At 36.4% G+C, this 23,752-nt stretch overlaps 1 protein-coding gene across 8 annotated transcripts in view; it reads left to right on the forward strand.

Moving 5' to 3' along the window:
* The window catches only part of LOC125923825 (disintegrin and metalloproteinase domain-containing protein 5-like), a 131,505-nt gene that overhangs the window by 19,171 nt on the left and 88,582 nt on the right, over positions 1-23,752 (forward strand). For 4 of the 8 annotated variants that reach the window (XM_049632427.1, XM_049632429.1, XM_049632428.1 and 1 more), the window contains 3 exons: positions 439-515; positions 1,337-1,511; positions 2,389-2,454. The exons of 1 other annotated variant lie outside the window; for it this stretch is intronic. In XM_049632427.1, the coding sequence (XP_049488384.1) occupies positions 439-515; positions 1,337-1,511; positions 2,389-2,454 (318 nt within the window). Of the gene's footprint in view, positions 1-438; positions 516-1,336; positions 1,512-2,388; positions 2,455-23,752 lie in introns of those variants that run through there. 3 more of the 8 variants (XM_049632430.1, XM_049632434.1, XM_049632432.1) reach the window with 2 other exon arrangements.

A 23,752-nucleotide genomic window follows, 5' to 3' on the forward strand; every position in this document is an offset into this window, starting at 1 on the left:
CTAAGTGTCTGACTCTTGATTTCGGCCCAGGTCGTGATCTCAGTCCAGGTTGTAAGCTTGTGGTTTGTGGGTTCAAGCCCTGTGTTGAGCTCTGAGCTGATGGCATGGAGCCCACTTGAGATTCTTTCTCTCCCTCTCTCTCTACACCCTTCCCTTCCCCCCTTCCCTGCTCTCTATCTTCCTCTTCCTCTCTCTCTCTCTGTCTCTCAATAAGTAAACATTTTAAGAAAGTAAAAAATGTAAATATCCTGAAATTTACACATTCACTGACATTTAATAATCTGGACTACATCTTACTTCTACGTGGCACAAGTTTATTGGGTAATTGCCCATTCAGTTTGAAGTTCCAATATTGATAAAGTAATAGAAATAAATGACACATCTAGGATATCCATTTTAAAAATAAGTTATCTGTTTGTTTTTGTATATTCTTTTCAGATGGATTGCAATTATCAAGGATATGTTGCAGGTTTTCCAAATTCTCTTGTGTCACTCAACACTTGTTCAGGACTCAGGTTGTAGTCTTTTTAAAGATATTCTATTTGCTGGTATTAGATCCTGCTAGTCTATGAGTTGATTCTCTATTTATCTTTTCTAGTTTTATATTCACCTTTGTTATTTCAGTTCCCTAAGGAATGAACCAGAATTACTGATAAAATAGAATTGGTCACCTTGGAAACATTTGTCCCTGATGGAGGGCTACTTGTTGATTCTGACTGCTTGACGCTTTGAGCAGTCTTGAGTGTAGGGAGGGTTGGTTGGTCTCTCCATACTTCTTTAGTTTTTCCAGATTTTTAATGTTTTTACTGATTTATTAATCTCCTAGAATGGTTCACAACTGTAGAATGCCTAGATCTGATAGATATTTTGGCTCTACTTCTAGCCATTTTTAGGCAGGTAATACCTTCAGTTAAGCCCCCCACAAAAAAATGACTTATGGCATTAAGTGTCAGGAAAGATTAGATGTCTCAAAAAGAAGAAAGGACTTAAGACTAAGGAAGAGAGTGCCTGAAGATCTGACAGTTTGGCTTAGAAAATCTATACCCTAGGAAGGAATCCTAATCTGTTCAATCACATGGATCTATGCCACTAATATGCTTTCTTTAGATGATCAGGATATTTCTCTTAGAATATTTGTCATATAAAGCAATAGGCATCCTGTGGTATTACTGGCCTAGTTCTGAGTTTAACACTTCAATGCATAAAGAGGTAAAGTGGAGAAACCAAGGTGACTTTAAATGTAAAAAAAAAATGCATTTGGCCAAAATTCCACATTAGAATATTATAGTTTTGTTAGAATAATTTCGGACTTTGTTTTGATGATTTTAATACTCAGGGGAACATTGCAGCTTAAAAACATCTCATATGGAATTGAACCAATGGAGGCCGTATCAGGATTCGTGCACATGATTTATGAAGAAAAAAATGATAACACTAATATTCCTCTTTTAGGAGAAAATAAGACTTATAGCTATAATAACTTATATTATCACATCAGGAGGAGTTCAGAAGTAAGTGTTGACTTTTTAATTTTAACTTATTTGTTAAAACTTTGTGAAATGAAAAATACTCTCAGAGCAAAATTTAATGACTTACAGATCTTAAGGTTATTTTACTTTTTCATGAAGTCCCTCCATGACTTTTAAAATGGGTAAAGTTCTTTGTTAAGCTTGTTAGTAGATCAAAGTATAGTGAAAACTTAGGTAATTAATCTGGGAAACAAATGTGAACATAGGAGTTAAGACACCAAAAAAAATTAATTTCACATGTGGACATTTGGATGATTAATGTAAATGGTTCCTTTTTCTCAATTAGGCTGACAAATTAGGTTAAAATATTACGTGATCTGGATTTCTAAGTTAAGTCTTTGTTTCATGAGCGTTCATGAATGAATACTATTGTGGCCTACATAAGGTACATGTAAAGCAAAGTGATGAATTCTTCCACAAAGGCCTGTAAACTGCTATACCATCATAAATAACATTCCTGGCTCTAGTGAACTGCCATTGATTATAACCTTTAGTAATGTTTTTCTAAACTTTATTGTTTGCCAAAAGTAGTTTCCTAATAATTGGTAGCAGAAAATCTGCCTATGTGGAAGACTACTATGAACATTATCACAAGGCAAGAAAGAAAAGATTTATGTTGTAAACTTAAGATTTCCAATTTCAGCTATTGCTAAAATCAAAAGATACCTGGATTCTTGTATAGCGTGGGATCTCATTGAAAATTCTTATTAACCAAAGGCACTTTTTGGACCTGGAATTTTCTGAATAGTATCTAAATTTTGTATTTGAAAACAGCTTTGTTATATAATCAGTCTCTCACTTTATCAACAGAAGGTAAATTTTTGGAAATTTCTCAGCACTCATGTTGTGTGTTTTACAGAGAACTGAATTTTTCAAGTTATACCCTCAATATCTTGAAATATATATTGTTGTGGATAAAAATCTGGTAGGTCATTTTTTATGTACTGTTATTTTTAAATGATTTAACCTTTGTCTTTAACTTGATTTTAATGACATAATAAAAATTTTAAAACCACTTGTTGATAAATGTTTGTTTTTGCTTTTGCAGTTAATAACTTCTTAAAAATTGTGCATAAACCACATTTGTTAGTTCATTTATTTTATAAATAGGATCTCTAATTACTTTTGTAAAGTAAAGCATTTTTCTTTTTCTTTTTTTTTTAAACGTTTATTCATCTTTGAGAGACAGAGAGAGACAGAGCATGAGCGGGGAAGGGGCAGAGAGAGGGAGACACAGAATCCAAAGCAGGCTCCAGGCTCCAGGCTCCAGGCTCCAGGCTCCAGGCTCCAGGCTCGGAGCTGTCAGCACAGAGTCCAAAGTGGGGCTCGAATTTATGAACTGTGAGATTACGACTTGAGCGGAAGTCAGACACTCAACCAACTGAGCCACGCAGGCACCCCGTTTTTCATTTTTTTAAAAGCTTGTCAGTCTATTTTTCTTTTCTTTTTCAAAAGAACTACATCCTTGGTGAAACCCTCAACCCTCACATCCAATAGTACTTAACTGCTTCAGCCTAATAGAAAGGATAGACTACAAAACAAATATGCTACTTCTTCCAAGCAAAGGGAGAAAACAACTTATCTGTGCTATTCTCAATTTTAGGTAAATGAAATGATGGAAAAAACAAATGAACAAATTTTCGTATTGAGGATTATGCTTCTGATCTTTGAGTTTAGGTTTTTAATTTACACAACTTAGGTGGTTAGGAGATTCTAAACTATGAGGTTACATTTTTTTCCAGGTTGGTAAGATCTGAGGCTACCTGCTGGAGTCAAATAGTATTTCTCTCTGTGGGAATGCAACTTCAAACAGGATTCCCACAGATCAGCCATATATGAGCTCAAAATTCGTAAGAAAATGAGCCATCATAAATAAGGGTTAGCAAAACGAAACAAAATAATAGATTTAAATCCAGAAAGCGTTCAAATATTAACATTTTAAGTTATAAAAATATTTTGTTCCGTAAGGGAGTCTGTTGATTCCAGAAGAGGTGGATATGAGGCAGGAGAGCTGAGCTAAGTATTGGCAGAGGTTACAAATATTGAAGTGCATTGGCTCAATAAAGAGTGGAGGGTTTTTTTGTTTGCTTGTTTGTTTTTTGTTTTTTTAGTATAACTAGGATGATCTAGTACAAAGCCAACACATATTCCAAAATCCTATTCCTACAAGATTACAAAGCAATTAGAAGTAGGAAAACAGAATTTTAAGCATAATCAACACAAAGAAGTGAATAAAAGGAAAGAAAACCATTGTATCTTAAACATTTGTTTCATAAATGTGGGACAAATAAATGTAAAAGCTAAGATTAAGATAAATTTCAACTCAAATATATAAGTAATTATATTAGGTGTAGAGGGACTAAGTACTGTAATTAAAAACCAAAGGTAAAGATTAATTAAAAGAAAGACAAATATTATCATGCAAGACACCTGAATGCACATTTTCTATCTAAAACTGACATATGTAAAATATGGTACAAAATGAAAGTAAAAGACTTCAAAAGTATATAATAAAAATGAAAATTCTAAAAACTTGTTTTAACTAGATTAATATCAGACAAAGTAGACTTCAAGATAAACATAAGTTATCTATTACTGCATAGAAAATCACTCCAAAATTTAGTGGCTTAAACCAATGACCATTTATTTGGTTGGGAGCCCAGAGACCTTTTTGGATTTATATTAATCTCAAATCTTTTTAACTAATCTGGTAGTCTTTTATTGATACAGCTATCTTAAAAACTGTGGGCTTTCTTTCTTTTCTTTTTACAGGATTCCTTTTTAGGCAGTTTCCTCACAGAGAAAATATTCTTCATTAATATTTAAAAGTGCATTAGGGATACACTTAAGAGGTATCAGCTAGTTAGTTAAGTAAAATTTCCATTGCTGTGTGGTTACCAGTGGCAGGTATGAGGATTGACTGTGGCCTTGGTGAAGTTCAGTGAGGAGTTTGCTAAGGAAGTTCCCTGGTGCTCTTGAAATAGTCCAGCAGTGTGAAATTACCCATTTCTCTAATTGTTTTCAAGTGAATAAGTACAGAGTTTATTGTGTTTCATAGTAAACTAGATTTGGCAGTTACAAGTACATAATCTGGAGTCAGATCTAGCATTGAATCCTAGTTTTCTTTATTCTTTTTTTTATTGTGGTAAAAAGCATATGCCATTAAATTTACTATCCTAACTATTTTTAAACATACAGTTTGGCAGTATTGAGTATATTCACATTGTTGTTCAATAGCTCTCTAGAACCTTTGTATCCTGAAAACCAAAACTCTATGCCCTTTAAAGACTAATTTCCTCTGCCCATCCCAGGCCTTGGTGAACACCTTTCTACATTCAGTTGCTATGATTTTTACTACTTTAGATAATTCATATGAGTGGAATCATAAAGTATTTGAACTTCTCTGACTGCTTTATTATACTTAGCATAATGTCCTCAAGTTTCATCCATGTCGTAGCATGTGACAGGACATTTTTCCTTTTTAATGCTGTGTGGTATTCCATTGCATGTATATACTACATTTTTTTTACCCAGTCCTCTGTTCATGGACATTTGGGTTTCTACTACCTTCAGTCTATTGTGAATAATGCTGGAGGGAACATGAATGTGTAAATATCTCTTTGAGACTTTGCTTTGGATTTTTTTTTTTTTTGGCATATATCCAGAAGCTGGATTGTTAAAACATATGTTAATTCTATGGTTAATCTATGAGGAACTGCCATACTGTTTTCTATTATTAATATTTACACTATTAAATAATTTTAAAATTGTTTTTTGTTGAGTTATAGGAATTCTTTATATATTCTAGATACTAACTTCTTATCAGATATGTGGTTTGCAAATGCTTTCTCCCATTCTGAAGGTTGCCTTTCACTCTGTTGATTGTTTTCTTTGAGGCACAAAAGCTAAGTTTAATGTAATACCATTTGTTTATTTTTACTTTTGTTGCCTCTGCTTTTGGTGTGAGATCTAAGAAATCATTGTCAAATCCAATGTCCTGAAGATTTCTCCTGTGCTTTTTTTCTAGGAGCTTTATAATTTTAGGTCTTACATTTACATCTGTAATTAATTTCAGTTAACTTTTATATATGATTTAAAGTAAGGATCCAACTTCATTCTTTTGCATGTAGATATACAGTTTTTCCAGTGACATTTGTGAAAGACATGACCCATTTTCCACTCTGTATCTTGGCACCCATGTTAAAAATCATTTGGTCATATACTCAGGGCTTTGTTTTTGGGTGCTCTAGTCTATTCCATTGATCCACATATATGTCTTTATGCCAGTACCATATAGTGTTGGTTACTTTTGCTTTGTAGTATGCTTTGAAATTAGGAGGTGAGACATTCTGGCATTCCTCTTTTAAGATGTTTTTTCTATTTCTTCAAAATAGGCCATTGGGATTTTGATAGGGATTGCATTGAATCTGTAGATAGCTTTGGCTAATTTGGGTATTTTAACGCTATGAAGTCTTCCAACTCACAAACATGAGATATCTTTCCATTTGTTTTTATATTCTTTGATTTCTTTTACCAGTGTCTTTAGTTTTCATTGTGCAAACACTTCACTTCATTGGTTAAGTCTGTTATTAAGTATCTCTTCCTTTTTGATGCTATAGTAAAAGGGAACATTTTCTTGATTCCTTTTTGTGATTGGTCATGGTAGTATATTGGAACAACTGATTTTTGTGTGCTGATTTTATATCCTGTAACTGCTGAAATTGTTTCCTAGCTTTAACAAAAAATTTTTTTGGTAGAATCTATAGGGCTTTCTATGTATAAAATCATATTGGTGAACAGAGATAATTTTACTTATTTATTTCTAATTTGAATACCTTTTTTTCTTTGACTTCTCTGATTGCTATAGTTAGGACCTCTAATACTATGTTGAATAGTGTGGTGAGGGTGTGCATGGTTGATTTGTTCCTGTTATTAGAAAAAAAGCTGTCAGTCTTTCACTGTTGAGAGTGATATTAGCTGTGATCATATATGGCTTTTATTATGTTGAAGTACTTTCCTTATATTATTAGTTTGTTGGGTGTTTTTGTCATGAAATAGTGCTGAATTTTGACACTATTTTTGGCATCAGTTGAAATGATCATGTGGGTTTTTTTGTCCTTCATTTTGTTAATGTGTAGTATTACATTGATTTTTTGATGTGTTGAACCATTCTTACATTCTAGGTATAAACCCCACTTGGTAATAGTGAATGATCCTTTTATTAGCTGTTGAATTCATTTTGATGAAAGAATACCATTTTGATGATATTTTACTAGTGATTTTTGCTTCAATATTCACCAAAGATATTGGTTTCTATTTTTCTTTCCTTGCAGTGTCTTTATCTGGCTTCAGTATTGGGATAATGCTGACCTCACAGAATGAGTTTGGAAGTTTTCTTGCCTCTGTAATTCTTAGAAAGAGCTTGAGGAGGATTAGCGTTAATTTTTCTTTAAATGTTTGGTAGAATTCTCTAGTGAAGTCATTTAGTCCTGAGCTTTGTTTTGAGAATTTTTTGTGGATTTTCCAGTTTCCCTTCTATTGATTTATAGTTTCATTTTATTGTGGTCAGAGAGCATACTTGGTATTGTTTCTGTCTTCTTAAATTTGTTAAGCCTTGTTTTGTGGCCTAACATGTAGTCTATTTTGCAAATTGTTCAATGTGTCCTTTAGAAGAATGTATATGCTACTGTTAAGTGTTCTGTATATGTCTGTTAGGTCAACTGGTTTATAAAAAGTCTTCTTTTTCCTTATTGATTTCAGTCTGGTTGTTCTAGCTATAACTTGATCATGATGAATGATATTTTAATGTGCTGCTGAATTTGGTTTGCTAGTCTTTTATTGACAATTTTCCATTAATGTTCATCGGGAATATTGGCCTGTACTTTTCTTTCTTATAGCATCTTTTTCTGGCTTTGCTATCAGGGTAATGCTGGCTTCATAAAATGACTTTGGGCGTATTCCAACATCTTTGATTTTTTTTTTTTTTTGGCAGATTTTGAGAAGAATTGGTGTTACTTATTTAACTATTTGGTAAAATTCACCAGTGAGGTCCTCTAGTCCTGAGCTTTTCTTCATTGGGACATTAAAAAAAATATTAATTCAATTTCCTTCCTAGTAATTGCTCTATTCATTTATTTTATTTCTTCTTGATTAAGTCTTGGTGGGTTGTATTTTTTTTTTATTGAAGTATAGTTGACATACAATGCTATGTTAGTTTCAGATATATAACATAGGTATTGGACAATTTTATATATTACACAGTACTCACTACGTTAAGTGTAGTTACCATCTGTCACCATAGAAAGCTATTATAGTACTATTGACTATATTCTCTATGTTGTGTTTTCATCCCCACGACTTATTTTATAAATGGAATTTTATACCTCTTAATCTGCTTCTTATACTCTGCCCATCTACTTGACCCTCCTCCTTTTTTTTCAGTTTTGTTCTCTGTATTTATGAGTCTATTTATGTTTTTGTTTATTTGTTCATTTATTTTTTATTTTAGATTCCTCATATGAATGAAATCATGTAGTATTTGTCTTTCTCTGTCTGACTTATTTCACTTAGTATTATATCCTGTAGGTCTACCCATGTTGTCATGAATAGCAAGATTTCATTGTTGTTGTTTTTTTTAATGACTGAATAATATTCCATTGTTTATATATACCACATCTTCTTTATCCATTCATCTTTCAATGGACATTTGGGTTGCTTCCATATCTTAGCTATTGTAAATAATGCTGCAATGAACATAAGAGTGCATATGTGTTTTCAAATTAGTGATTTCATTTTTTTCTGGCTAAATAATCAGCAGTTGAATTACTAGATTATAATTGGTATTTCTGTTTATAATTTTTTGAGAAACATCCATACTGTTTTGCAGAGTGGCTGCATCCATTTACATCTTTTCAGGTTCTTTGCTGTTTTTAAATCAGATTATTTGTTTTTTGATGTTGAGGTGTGTGATTTCTTTATATATTTTGGATATTAACCCCTTATTGGATATATCATTTGGAAATATCTTTTATATTTTAGTAGGTTGCCTCTTCATTTTGGTAATGGTTTCCTTTGTTACCTTCGTATTTTGATATGATCCAAAAACTGTATTTTTGCTTTTGTTTCACTTTCCTGGGAGACATATATAGAAATATGTTGCTAAGGTTGATATCCAGAGATTACTGCCTATATTTTTTTTCCAGGAGTTTTATAATTTCATGCCTTACATTTAAGTCTTTAATATTTTTGAGTTTATTTTTGTATATTTTTATTTATGTATATGGGGTAAGAAAATGGCCTAGTTTCTTTCTTTTTTAAAAACAAATATTTATTTATTTTGAGAGTGTGAGCATGAGCAGGGAAGGGGCGAGCAAGGGAGAGAGAGAATCCCAAACAGGCTCCATGCTGTCAGCACTGAGCCCAATCTCAGCCCAATCTCACGAACCATGAAATCATGTCCTGAGCTAGGATCAAGAGTTGTATGCTTAACAACTTCGCTATCCAGGCACCCCAAAAGTGGTCTAGTTTCATTCCTTTTTCATGTAGCTGTCTAGTTTTAGACATTATTGACTGAGGAAACTGCTTTTTCCCTGTTGCATATTCTTGCCTTTTGTGTTGTAGATTAATTGACCGTATAATTATGGGTTTATTTCTGGGTTTTCTTTTCTGTTCCATTGATCTATGGGTCTGTTTTTGTTCCAGTACCATACTGTTTTGATTACTATAGCTTTGTAGTATAGCTTTAAATCTGGGGTTGTGATACATCCATCTTTGTTCTTTTTTCTCAAGATTGCTTTGGCTGTTTGGAGTGTTTTGTGGTTCCAGACAAATATTATTTGTTCTAGTACTGTAAAAAATATTATTGGTAATTTGACAGGGATTCCATTGAATCTGTAGGTTGTTTTGGGTAGTATGGACATTTCAACAATATTAATTCTTCTAGTCCAAGAGCATGGTATGGTATATCTTTCTATTTATTTGTGTCATCTTCAATATCTTCATCAGTGTCTTATAGTTTTCAGAGTACAGGTCTTTCTCTTATCCTTAAGTAGTTTGTTATTCTTTCCCCAAGTTTTAATTTAAATTGCAGTTAGTTAACTTATCAGTGTAATATTAGTTTCAGGTGTAGAATTCAGTGATTCATTACTTACATACAACACTCAGTGCTCATCACAACCAGTGCCCTCCTTAATGCACATCACCAGTTTAACCCATCCCCACACCAACCTCCCCTCCAGCAACCCTAGTTTGTTATCTGTACTTAAGAGTCTGTTTTATGGTTTGTCTTTCTCTTTTTTCCTATGTTTATTTGTTTTGTTTGTTAAATTCCATGTGAGTGAAGTCATAAGGTATGTCATTCTCTGACTGACTTATTTAGCTTAGCACAATACATTTTAGCTCCATCCATGTCATTGCAAATTAATGATTTGCATAAAATAAATAAATAATGATATTTTATGGCTGAGTAATATTCCATTATATATCTGTACCACATCTTCTTTATCCATTCATCAGTCAGTGGACATTTGAGCTCTTTCCATAATTTGGCTATTGTTGATAATTCTGCTATAAAGATCAGGATGCTTGTGTCCCTTCAAATAAGTATTTTTGTATCCTTTGGTTAAATACCTAGTAGTGCAATTGCTGGATTGTAGGGTAGTACTATTTTTAACTTTTTGAGGACTCTATTACTGTTTTCCAGAGTGGCTGCATGAGTTTGCATTCCCACCAACATTGCAAGAGGGTTCCCCTTTCTCCACATCCTCACCAATATATGTTGTTTCTTATGTTATTAATTTTAGCTACTCTGACAGATGTGAGATGGTATCTCATCGTGGTTTTGATATGTATTTCCATGATGATGAGCAATATTGAGCATCATTCATGTGTCTGTTAGCCATCTGTATGTCTTCTTTGGAAAATGTCTATTCATGTCCTCTACTCATTTCTTAACTGGGTTGTTTCTTGGGTGTCGAATTTGATAAGTTCTTATAGATTTTGGATACTAACCCTTTATCATATATGTCATTTGCACATATCTTCTCCCATTCTCTAGGTTGCCTTTTAATTTTGTTGATGGTTTCCTTCACTGGAACCTTTTTATCTTAATGAAGTCTCAGTAGTTCATTTTTGCTTTTGTTTCCCTTGCTTCTGGAGACATATCTGGTAAGAAGTTGCTGTGGCTGATGTCAAAGAGGTTGCTGCCTGTGTTCTCTAGGATTTTGATGATTTCCTGTCTCACATTTAGGTCTTTCATCCATTGTGAATTTACTTGTCTGTATGGTATAAGAAAATGGTCTAGTTTCATTCTTCTGCATGTCATTGTCCAGTTTTCCCAACACCATTTGTTGAAGAGGCTGTCTTTTTTTCTGTTGTGTAGAAGATGAATTGACAATATAGCTGTAGGTCCATTTCTGGGTTTTCTTTTCTGTTCCTTTGATCTCTCTGTCTGTTTTTGTGTCAGTGCCATACTGTATTGATCACTATATCTTTGTAATATAAATTGTAACATAAGTAATATAAGTTGAAGTCTGGAATTGTGATGCCTCCAGCTTTGCTTTTCTTTTTCAAGATTGCTTTGTGGTTCCATACAAACTTTAGGATTATTTGTTTTAGCTCTGTGAAAAATGCTGTTGGTATTTTGATGGGGATTACAATAAATGGGTAGATTGCTTTGGGTGGTATAGACATTTAACAATGTTAACTCTTCATCTTTCCTATTTTGAATGACAGCCTTGCTGGATAAAGTATTCTTGGCTGCATAATTTTCCCATTCAGGATGGTGAATATATCATGCTACTCCCTTCTGGCCTGCCACATTTCTCTGGGGAGATCAGGTACTAACCTTATTTGTCTTCCCTTATAAGTTAGTGACTTCTTTTGTCTTTCTGATTTTAGGATTTTTTTCCTTTTCTCTATGTTTTGCAAATGTAACTAGGATGTCTTAGTGTTGGCGTGCTTTTATTGATTTGTATGGGAGTTCTCCTGGATTTGAATGTCTGTTTTCTTTCCCAGATTAGGGGTGTTTTCAGCTGTAATTTCTTTCAAAGCTTTGAAATTATTTATTTGATTATAGACAGATGGACAATATAGGGTCGGAAAGACAGTCTGCAAAACACACTTGAAAATTGTTTAGCATCCAGTTTTTCTCTTGCTCAATTATTCAAGTGCAAAGAAATTGTATGGGACATAAAGTAACAAAATCAGATACAAATTAAGAGATAAGACTTCTTGATTTTATATATATATAAATATATATATATAATAGTTTTAAATTTAAATTCTATTTAGTTAACATACATATACGTATATATGTATACGTATATATATACGTATATATACGTATGTGTGTGTGTGTGTACACACACACACACACACATATATGACTTCTTTTTTTTTAATTTATTATTATTTTTTTAATATATGAAATTTATTGTCAAATTGGTTTCCATACAACACCCAGTGCTCATCCCAAAAGGTGCCCTCCTCAATACCCATCACCCACCCTCCCCTCCCTACCACCCCCCATCAAACCTCAGTTTGTTCTCAGTTTTTAACAGTCTCTTATGCTTTGGCTCTCTCCCACTCTAACCTCTTTTTTTTTTTTTTCCTTCCCCTCCCCCATGGGTTTCTGTTAAGTTTCTCAGGATCCACATAAGAGTGAAACCATATGGTTTCTGTCTTACTCTGTACGGCTTATTTCACTTAGCATCACACTCTCCAGTTCCATCCACGTTGCTACAAAAGGCCATATTTCATTCTTTCTCATTGCCACGTAGTATTCCATTGTATATATAAACCACAATTTCTTTATCCATTCATCAGTTGATGGACATTTAGGCTCTTTCCATAATTTGGCTATTGTTGAGAGTGCTGCTATAAACATTGGGGTACAAGTGCCCCTATGCATCAGTACTCCTGTATCCCTTGGGTAAATTCCTAGCAGTGCTACTGCTGGGTCATAGGGTAGATCTATTTTTAATTTTCTGAGGAACCTCCACACTGCTTTCCAGAGCGGCTGCACCAATTTGCATTCCCACCAACAGTGCAAGAGGGTTCCCGTTTCTCCACATCCTCGCCAGCATCTATAGTCTCCTGATTTGTTCATTTTGGCCACTCTGACTGGCGTGAGGTTATATCTGAGTGTGGTTTTGATTTGTATTTCCTTGATGAGGAGCGACGTTGAACATCTTTTCATGTGCCTGTTGGCCATCCGGATGTCTTCTTTAGAGAAGTGTCTATTCATGTTTTCTGCCCATTTCTTCTCTGGGTTATTTGTTTTTCGGGTGTGGAGTTTGATGAGCTCTTTATAGATTTTGGATACTAGCCCTTTGTCCGATGTGTCATTTGCAAATATCTTTTCCCATTCCGTTGGTTGCCTTTTAGTTTTGTTGGTTGTTTCCTTTGCTGTGCAGAAGCTTTTTATCTTCATAAGGTCCCAGTAATTCACTTTTGCTTTTAATTCCCTTGCCTTTGGGGATGTGCCGAGTAAGAGATTGCTACGGCTGAGGTCAGAGAGGTCTTTTCCTGCTTTCTCCTCTAGGGTTTTGATGGTTTCCTGTCTCACATTCAGACCCTTATCCATTTTGAGTTTATTTTTGTGAATGGTGTGAGAAAGTGGTCTAGTTTCAACCTTCTGCATGTTGCTGTCCAGTTCTCCCAGCACCATTTGTTAAAGAGACTGTCTTTTTTCCGTTGGATGTTCTTTCCTTCTTTGTCAAAGATGAGTTGGCCATACGTTTGTGGGTCTAGTTCTGGGGTTTCTATTCTATTCCATTGGTCTATGTGTCTGTTTTTATGCCAATACCATGCTGACTTGATGATGACAGCTTTGTAGTAGAGGCTAAAGTCTGGGATTGTGATGCCTCCTGCTTTGGTCTTCTTCTTCAAAATTACTTTGGCTATTCGGGGCCTTTTGTGGTTCCATATGAATTTTAGGATTGCTTGTTCTAGTTTCGAGAAGAATGCTGGTGCAATTTTGATTGGGATTGCATTGAATGTGTAGATAGCTTTGGGCAGTATTGACATTTTGACAATATTTATTCTTCCAATCCATGAGCAGGGAATGTCTTTCCATTTCTTTATATCTTCTTCAATTTCCTTCATAAGCTTTCTATAGTTTTCAGCATACAGATCTTTTACATCTTTGGTTAGATTTATTCCTAGGTATTTTATGCTTCTTGGTGCAATTGTGAATGGGATCAGTTTCTTTATTTGTCTTTCTGTTGCTTCATTGTTAGTGTATAAGAATGCAACTGATTTCTGTACATTGATTTTGTATCCTGCAACTTTGCTGAATTCATGTATCAGTTCTAGCAGACTTTTGGTGGAGTCTATCGGATTTTCCATGTATAATATCATGTCATCTGCAAAAAGCGAAAGCTTGACTTCATCTTTACCAATTTTGATTCCTTTGATTTCCTTTTGTTGTCTGATTGCTGATGCTAGAACTTCCAGCACTATGTTAAACAACAGCGGTGAGAGTGGACATCCCTGTCGTGTTCCTGATCTCAGGGAAAAAGCTCTCAGTTTTTCCCCGTTGAGGATGATGTTAGCTGTGGGCTTTTCATAAATGGCTTTTATGATCTTTAAGTATGTTCCTTCTATCCCGACTTTCTCAAGGGTTTTTATTAAGAAAGGGTGCTGGATTTTGTCAAAGGCCTTTTCTGCATCGATTGACAGGATCATATGGCTCTTCTCTTTTTTTTATTAATGTGATGTATCACGTTGATTGATTTGCGAATGTTGAACCAGCCCCGCATCCCAGGAATGAATCTCACTTGATCATGGTGAATAATTCTTTTTATATGCCATTGAATTCGATTTGCTAGTATCTTATTGAGAATTTTTGCATCCATATTCATCAGGGATATTGGCCTGTAGTTCTCTTTTTTTACTGGGTCTTTGTCTGGTTTAGGAATCAAAGTAATACTGGCTTCATAGAATGAGTCTGGAAGTTTTCCTTCCCTTTCTATTTCTTGGAATAGCTTGAGAAGGATAGGTGTTATCTCTGCTTTAAACGTCTGGTAGAACTCCCCTGGGAAGCCATCTGGTCCTGGACTCTTATTTGTTGGGAGATTTTTGATAACCACTTCAATTTCTTCACTGGTTATGGGTCTGTTCAAGCTTTCTATTTCCTCCTGATTGAGTTTTGGAAGAGTGTGGGTGTTTAGGAATTTGTCCATTTCTTCCAGGTTTTCCAATTTGTTGGCATATAATTTTTCATAGTATTCCCTGATAATTGTTTGTATCTCTGAGGGATTGGTTGTAATAGTCCCATTTTCATTCATGATTTTATCTATTTGGGTCATCTCCCTTTTCTTTTTGAGAAGCCTGGCTAGAGGTTTGTCAATTTTGTTTACTTTTTCAAAAAACCAACTCTTGGTTTCGTTGATCTGATCTACAGTTTTTTTAGATTCTATATTGTTTATTTCTGCTCTGATCTTTATTATTTCTCTTCTTCTGCTGGGTTTAGGCTGCCTTTGCTGTTCCGCTTCTATTTCCTTTAGGTGTGCTGTTAGATTTTGTATTTGGAATTTTTCTTGTTTCTTGAGATAGGCCTCGATTGCAATGTATTTTCCTCTCAGGACTGCCTTCGCTGTGTCCCAAAGCGTTTGGATTGTTGTATTTTCATTTTCGTTTGTTTCCATATATTTTTTAATTTCTTCTCTAATTGCCTGGTTGAGCCACTCGTTCTTTAGTATGGTGTTCTTTAACCTCCATGCTTTTGGAGGTTTTCCAGACTTTTTCCTGTGGTTGATTTCAAGCTTCATAGCATTGTGGTCTGAAAGTATGCATGGTATAATTTCAATTCTTGTAATCTTATGAAGGGCTGTTTTGTGACCCAGTATATGATCTATCTTGGAGAATGTTCCATGTGCACTCGAGAAGAAAGTATATTCTGTTGCTTTGGGATGCAGAGTTCTAAATATATCTGTCAAGTCCATCAGATCCAATGTATCATTCAGGGCCCTTGTTTCTTTATTGACCATGTGTCGAGATGATCTATCCATTTCTGTAAGTGGAGTGTTAAAGTCCCCTGCAATGACCACATTCTTATCAATAAGGTTGCTTATGTTTGTGAGTAATTGTTTTATATATTTGGGGGCTCCGGTATTCAGCGCATAGACATTTATAATTGTTAGCTCTTCCAGATGGATAGACCCTGTGATTATTATATAATGCCCTTCTTCATCTCTTGTTACAGCCTTTAATTTAAAGTCTAGTTTGTCTGATATAAGTATGGCTACTCCAGCTTTCTTTTGGCTTCCAGGAGCATGCTAAATAGTTCTCCATCCCCTCACTCTCAATCTAAAGGTGTCCTCAGATCTAAAATGAGTCTTTTGTAGACAGCAAATAGATGGGTCTTGTTTTTTTATCCATTCTGATACCCTATGTCTTTTGGTTGGCGCATTTAATCCATTTACATTCAGTGTTATTATAGAAAGATACGGGTTTAGAGTCATTGTGATGTCTGTATGTTTTATGCTTGTAGTGATGTCTCTGGTACTTTGTCTCACAGGATCCCCCTTAGGATCTCTTGTAGGGCTGGTTTAGTGGTGACGAATTCCTTCAGTTTTTGTTTGTTTGGGAAGACCTTTATCTCTCCTTCTATTCTAAATGACAGACTTGTTGGATAAAGGATTCTCGGCTGCATATTTTTTCTGTTTAGCACACTGAAGATATCGTGCCAATCCTTTCTGGCCTGCCAAGTTTCAAAAGAGAGATCAGTCACGAGTCTTATAGGTCTCCCTTTATATGTGAGGGCACGTTTATCCCTTGCTGCTTTCAGAATTTTCTCTTTATCCTTGTATTTTGCCAGTTTCACTATATGTCGTGCAGAAGATCGATTCAAGTTACGTCTGAAGGGAGTTCTCTGTGCCTCTTGGATTTCAATGCCTTTTTCCTTCCCCAGTTCAGGGAAGTTCTCAGCTATAATTTCTTCAAGTACCCCTTCAGCACCTTTCCCTCTCTCTTCCTCCTCTGGGATACCAATTATGCGTATATTATTTCTTTTTAGTGTATCACTTAGTTCTCTAATTTTCCCCTCATACTCCTGGATTTTTTCATCTCTCTTTCTCTCAGCTTCCTCTTTTTCCATAACTTTATCTTCTAGTTCACCTATTCTCTCCTCTGCCTCTTTAATCCGAGCCGTCGTGGTTTCCATTTTGTTTTGCATTTCGTTTAAAGCGCTTTTCAGCTCCTCGTGACTGTTCCTTAGTCCCTTGATCTCTGTAGCAAGAGATTCTCTGCTGTCCTGTATACTGTTTTCAAGCCCAACGATTAATTTTATGACTATTATTCTAAATTCACTTTCTGTTATATTATTTAAATCCTTTTTGATCAGTTCATTAGCTGTTGTTATTTCCTGGAGATTCTTCTGAGGGGAAGTCTTCCGTTTGGTCATTTTGGATAGTTCCTGGAGTGGTGAGGACCTGCAGGGCACTTCCCCTGTGCTGTGGTGTATAACTGGAGTTGGTGGGCGGGGCCGCAGTCAGACCTGATGTCTGCCCCCAGCCCACTGCTGGGGCCACAGTCAGACTGGTGTGTGCCTTCTCTTCCCCTCTCCTTGGGGCGGGATTCACTGTGGGGTGGCCTGGCCCGTCTGGGCTACTTGCACACTGGCAGGCTTGTGGTGCTGGGGATCTGGCGTATTAGCTGGGGTGGGTAGGCAAGGTGCACGGGGGCAGGAGGGGCAGGCTTAGCTCACTTCTCCTTAGGTGATCCACTTCAGGAGGGGCCCTGTGGCAGCGGGAGGGAGTCAGATCCGCTGCCGGAGGTTTGGCTCCGCAGAAGCACAGAGTTGGGTGTTTTCGCGGAGCGAGCAAGTTCCCTGGCAGGAACTGGTTCTCTTTGGGATTTTGGCTGGGAGATGGGCGGGGGAGATGGCTCTGGCGAGTACCTTTGTTCCCTGCTAAGCTGAGCTCTGTCGTCTGGGGGCTCAGCAGCTCTCCCTCCCTTTGTCCTCCAGCCTTACCGCTTTCTGAGCAGAGCTGTTAACTTATGACCTCCCAGACGCTAAGTCGCGCTTGCTTTTGGAACACAGTCCATCAGGCCCCTCCGCTTTTGCCAGCCAGACTCGGGGGCTCTGCTTGGCCGGCGAGCCGCCCCTCCACCCCGGCTCCCTCCCGCCAGTCCGTTGAGCGCGCACCGCCTCGCTGCCCTTTCTACCCTCTTCCGTGGGCCTCTTGTCTGCGCCAGGCTCCGGAGACTCCATTCTGCTAATCCTCTGGCAGTTTTCTGGGTTATTTATGCAGGTGTAGGTGGAATCTAAGTAATCAGCAGGACGCGCGGTGAGCCCAGTGTCCTCCTACGCCACCATCTTCCCTCTACTCTCTTCAGCTGTAATTTCTTAAAATACCCCTCTGTACCCTTTTCTGTGTCTTCATCTTCTGAGACACTTATAATAGGAATGTTATTATGCTTTATGTAGTTACTCTATTCCCTAAATCTATATTTGTGATCTAATATTTTTCTTTCCCTCTTCATTTCAGCTTCATTATTTTCCATAATTTTGTCTTTATATCACTTATTCATTCATCTGCTTCTTCCATCCTTATGGTCTTTACTTCCTGGACGTTCTGAATCTTGGTTATTGCACTTCTCTTTTTGGCTTACTTTTTAGGTCTTTTATCTCTGTGGTAAGGGATTACCTGGTGTCTTCTATGTTTTTATCAAGCCCAGCTAGTATCCTTATGATTGTTGCTTTCGATTTTCCATATGGCATTTTACTTATATTTGTTTTGAGTAGATCCCTGGCTGTGACCTTTTCTTTCATTTGGGATGAATTCCTCCATCTTGGCATATTGTCTAGGTCTCTATCTTCTTTTGTGTGTTAGGAAAGTGTGTTATGTTTCCTGCTCCTGAGAGTAATGGCTATATTATGAAGGGAGTCTATACTTTTGGGGGCCTGGCACTTTAAGAATTGTCTCTGGTATGTGCTGTGTGCACTCTGTTGCTGTGTTTTGCCTGCTCTTTCCCTCAAGTCAGTCCTCTGCAGAGTTTCTCCTTGCCTGCAGTGGGAGTATTTGGACCTTGTTTACTGTGTGGCAAGTTTAACTAGGTGTGCTCTGGTCTGCTTGTTTAAAGAGATTTGATGCTATTTGCATTAGAGCTGAAGCTTTGCATAACTCATGGTGCATTGGGTGGTGTTTGTGTTGGCCTTCTGGGAGAGGGGACTGCTGCTCTGATTCTCAGGCACATTTGCCCAAGGAAAACAGCATCTGTAGAGTGCAGGGGGCTGGGGCTTGGTGTAAGTAGTTTAGGCCACCACTTTTGGCAGAGTGCTGGTTACTGAAGTTAGTTTATGCTAAGGTGTGGGGAAGGCAAATGGCTCCACCCAGCTTCCTTGTTTCCAGAGAAGGAAGTTCATGCCTGCTGCTTTCTGGGAAGCCCTTCCAGAAGAGTGAATAACCTCTTTTGGTGTATCCCTGGCATGCTTCATATTGTTGCCTTTACACTGTCTGTGTCCAGGCTGCCTGCCTGCCTGGCAGTGCAGTACACTGTGGGCTCTATTGAAGGCAGGATGGCTGAGTTTTAAAACTGCACACTTTAGGGGCTTAGTATTGTGGGGACATGTACTGGATCTCTGGGGGAGGGTCTCACCATGCTGGGACTGATGCAGGTTTGATACAGAATGGAAGTTTCACCAAAGCTCATGAGTGTTGAGTTTGGAGTAAAACACATCAAAGAGCCAGTGTCCAGGTTAGCTGCCTTCAGCAGGTGTCTCTGCATCCCTACTGAGGGGTGAGGGAGGGAAATGTTGCCTGCTGACTCTTTTGTCCCCAGAGAGACAGTGCCACCTCTCCCATATGTACTCCAACAAGGGGAAACTGTCTCTCACAGTGTCCCAGGGGATCCTCAGATTGCACTATCTGTCCCTCTTCTATCTGCCTTTGTTCTCCATATGAGCAGTGCAGCACTCTCAGGGCTCCACACTGGCCATTCTGTGGACCTCTAAAACTCTAGTCTTTGAGCCCTGCTGGGTGTAAAAACACAAAAATCAGCCCCTCTTGTTTTCCCACTCAGTGGCTTTGGAGAAATGTTTTCCTTGTGCAACCCCCTATGCACTCCTCTCTCGCTCTCTCTCTTCTTCTCTCTCTCTCTTTCTCTTTCTAAATCTCACCTCTCTCTGTGATCAGGGATCCCTCCCCTGCACAGAACTCATGATCTGTTTTCCTCAAACTAATATGCTGTTAGTCTATTTGGTAGATCTTTAGGGTTTTCTCCAGAGATTATCATGTCTTCTGCAAATAGTGACAGTCTTACTTCTTCCTTACCAATTTGGATGCCTTTTATTTCTTTTTTTTTATCTGATTGCTGTGGCTAGGACCTCCAGTGCTCTGTTTATTAAAAGTGGCAAGAATGGACGTCTTTGTCTTGTTTCTGATGTTAGAAAAAATCTTTCAGTTTTTCATCGAGTCTGACAATAGCTGTGAGTTTTCATATTTGGTCTTTATTATGTTGAGATATGTTCCCTCTAATCCCACTTTTCTGAGAGTTTCTATCATTAATGTTGAATTTTGTCATGTGCTTTTTCTTCATCTATTAGAATATTGTATGGTTTTTATCTTTCATTTTGTTAATGTAGTTTGTCATGCTGATTGATTTGATTTGTAGATCAACCACCCTTTTACCACTGTAATAAATCCCATTTGATCATGGTGAGTGATCCTTCTAATGTATTCTTGAATTCAGTTTGCTAATATTTGTTGAAGATTTTTGCATCTAAATTCATCAGGGATATTGACCTGTAGTTTTTTATTTTTGTAATGTCTTTTGCTGGTTTTGATAGTAGGATAATGCCAGCCTTGAAGAATGAATTTAAAAGTATCCTTTTTCTTCTAGTTTTTAGAATAGTTTGAGAAGGAAAGGTATTAAATCTTTCAGTATTTGATAGAATTTACCTGTGAAGCCATTTGGTCTTTGACTTTTGTATGTTGGAAGTTTTGATTATTGAATCAATTTCATTACCAGCAATTGGTTTATTCGGATTTTGTATTTCTTCCTAATTCAGTTTTGGAAGATTGTATGCTTCTAGTTATTTATCCAGTTTTTCTAGGTTGTCAGATTTGTTGGCACATAACTTTGTAGTAGTCACTTATAATCCTATGTATTTCTATGGTGTAAGTTATTTCTCCTTATTTCTGTTTTTGTTTGAGTCCTCTCTCTTTTTTCTTAATGAGTCTGACTAAAGGTTTATCAATTTTGTTTATCTTTTAGGCTCTTTGTTTCATTGATCTTTTTCTTTAAGTGTTTATTTCATTTATTTATGTTCTGATCTTTATTATTACCTTACTTCACCTAGTTTTGGGCTTTGTTCTTTTTTCCTTTAGGTGTAAGGATAGATTGTTTATTTGAAATTTTTCTTGTGTCTTGAGGTATGACTGAATTACTGTAAACTTCATTCTTTTATGGCTCTTGACTGTGCATGAAAAATTTTGAATCACTAGGTTTCCATTTTCATTTGTCTCCAGGTATTTTTAAAAATTTCCTCTTTGTTGGGGCACCTGAGTGCCTCAGTTGGTTAACTATCAGACTCTTGATTTCATTTCAGGTCATGATCTTGTGGTTCCTGAGTTTGAGCCCTGTGTTGGGCTCCAGGCTCACAGTGTGGAGCCTGCTTTGGATTCTCTCTCTCCATCTCTCTCATCCCCTTTCCCTACTTGTGTGCTCTTTCTCTCTCTCTCTCTCTCTCTCTCTCTCTCTCTCTCCAAATGAATAGACAAACCTAAAAAAAATTTCCTATTTGTTTTCTTCATTGAAACATTTGGTACTTCCTAGAAATTTAGTAAGCCTCTATGCCTTTGTGTTTATCCAGTTTTTTCTTGTAATTGATTTCCACTTTTATGCCATTGTGATCATAAATGACACTTTATGTGTAATTTTAGTCTTCTTAAATTTATTAATACTTGGTTTTTTCCTAACATGTGATTTATCCTGGAGAATTTTCCATGTGCTCTTGAAAAGTATGTATTTGCTGGTTTTGGATTAAATATTCTGTATGTATCTGTTAATGTCTATGTGTAGGTTATATGGTCAAACATGTCATTCAAAGTCACTGTTCCCTTATTGATTTTCTACCTGGATGATCTATCCATTGATGTAAGTGGGGTGTTCAAGAATCTTGTTATTATTGTATTACTGTAAAATTCTCCCCTTGTGTCTGTTAACACTTGCTTTATATATTTAGGTGCTCCTATTTTGAGTGCACAGATATTTACAATTGTTATGTCCTCCTGTTGGATTGAACCCTTTATCATTATGTAACACCCTTATTTGTGTCTTGTTAGTCTTTGTTTTAATGTCTGTTTTGTCTGATATAAGTATTGTGACCCTGGCTTTTTCTTCACTTCCATCTGCATAGAATATCTTTTTCATCCCTTCACTTTCAGTCTGTATGTGTTTTCAAGTCTAACACAAGTCTTTTCTAGGCAACCTATTAAAAAAAAACCTGTCAACCAAGAATATTATGACTGGACAAGCTGTCCTTGTCCTTCAGAAATGAAGCAGTGATAAAAACTTTCTTAAACAAACAAAAGCTGAGGGAATGTATCATGACTAGACCTGACACACAAGAAATGGTAAAGAGTTCTTTGAGTATCATTGGAAGCACACTAATTAGTGTAGCATTATAAAAACATATGAAGGTAGTATATAAAAATATCTGGTAATGATAAATATGTACTCAAAGTCAGATTTCCCAATGGTGATGTGTAATCAGTGTTTAGTTTAAAAATGAAAAACAAACATATCAGAAATAACTATAACAAAAATGCTTTTATTGGATACATAATATTAAAAATGTGTAAAGTGTAACATCAACAGCCTAAACTTCAAAGGAGAGAAGTAAAAGTATAAAGTTTAAGGATTTTATGAAAATCAAATTGTTATCAGTTTAAAATAGGATGTTAAAATTTTTACATACTTTATGTAAACTTCATGGTAACTGCAGGGGAAAAACATGTAGTAGTTACACAAAAGAACATGACAAAGAGGTCAAAGCATACTGATACCAAAAGTTATCAAATTAGAAAAGAAGACAGGAGAATAAGAAGCAAGGAACAGTGTATTTATAAAATAGCCAGAATGCCATTAATAAGAGGACAGTAGTAAGTCCTTACCTATCAATAATTACCTTAAATGTAAGTAGATTAAATTCTCCAATCAAAAGACATAGAATGCCCGAATGGATTTAAAAAAAAAATCCAAGGATATTCTGCATACAAGTAACTTGCTTTAGCTTTAAACACATAGACCTACTGAAAAGATAGAAAAAGAAATTTGAAGTTAATGGTAACCCAAAACACAAGCAGGGTTATCAACATTATATCACAAAATAGAATTTAAACTAAAAATGGTAAAAATAGAAAGAAGTTCATTATATAATAATCAAGGAGCCTATCTTCATTTTGTTCATGCATTGTTTTCTTAATTTTAATTGTCTCTATGTTCTTGTGGTTTACTAAGCTTCTTTAAGGTGATTACTCTAAATTCTCTGACAGTTTATAGGTCTCTATTTCATTGTGGTCAGTAATTGGAGCTCTATTAGTTTCCTTTGGTGGTGTCAAGTTTTCCTGATTTTTCATGATCCTTGATTCCTTATGTCAGTATCTGCCAATTTAAATAAGTGGTATTATTTTCTAGATTTTACAGGTTTGGTTTGGCAGAGATAGTAATTCACCATTCAGCTTAAATTGAACTCTGGGTGTGTCAGCTGGTATCATCCTTGGTCAGGTGGTGTTTGCTATCATGTCAGTTTTGGGGTAAGACTACTGATTGAGCTCTGAGGTTGAGGGTAGGTGCTGCTGGATAGGAATACTGGCTTAGTTCCTTGACCAAGTGAGGCTGTAGGATAGGTTCTGCAGTTGCCTGGATTATCTACTCCTGAAATCTAAGACTTCAGGACTAGGTCCATACTCAGCAGTAGGCAGGGTTATGAATTCATTCTTGTCCTGGTGTGGCAGCAGAACAAACCCCATGGCTTCCACAGCTAATGTTTGTGGACCCAAGTTAGGCAGCACTACACACTGAATTTTCTGGCCAGATGGGACTATTTGTTTTGCTCTGCAGATGTGGAAGGCCACAGACTATGTTTTCTGTTTAAGTGCTACTGTAAGCAGGACTGTAGGATGCACTAAGTAGCATCCTATGTGCTCTGGTAGGTTCCTGGGTGGGTGGGATAAAGTTGTATTCCACAGTGTGCTGAGATATGAATTAGTTTC

This window comes from Panthera uncia, chromosome B1 (assembly GCF_023721935.1).
Source record: "Panthera uncia isolate 11264 chromosome B1, Puncia_PCG_1.0, whole genome shotgun sequence".
NCBI classification, from domain to species: Eukaryota; Metazoa; Chordata; class Mammalia; order Carnivora; family Felidae; genus Panthera; species Panthera uncia.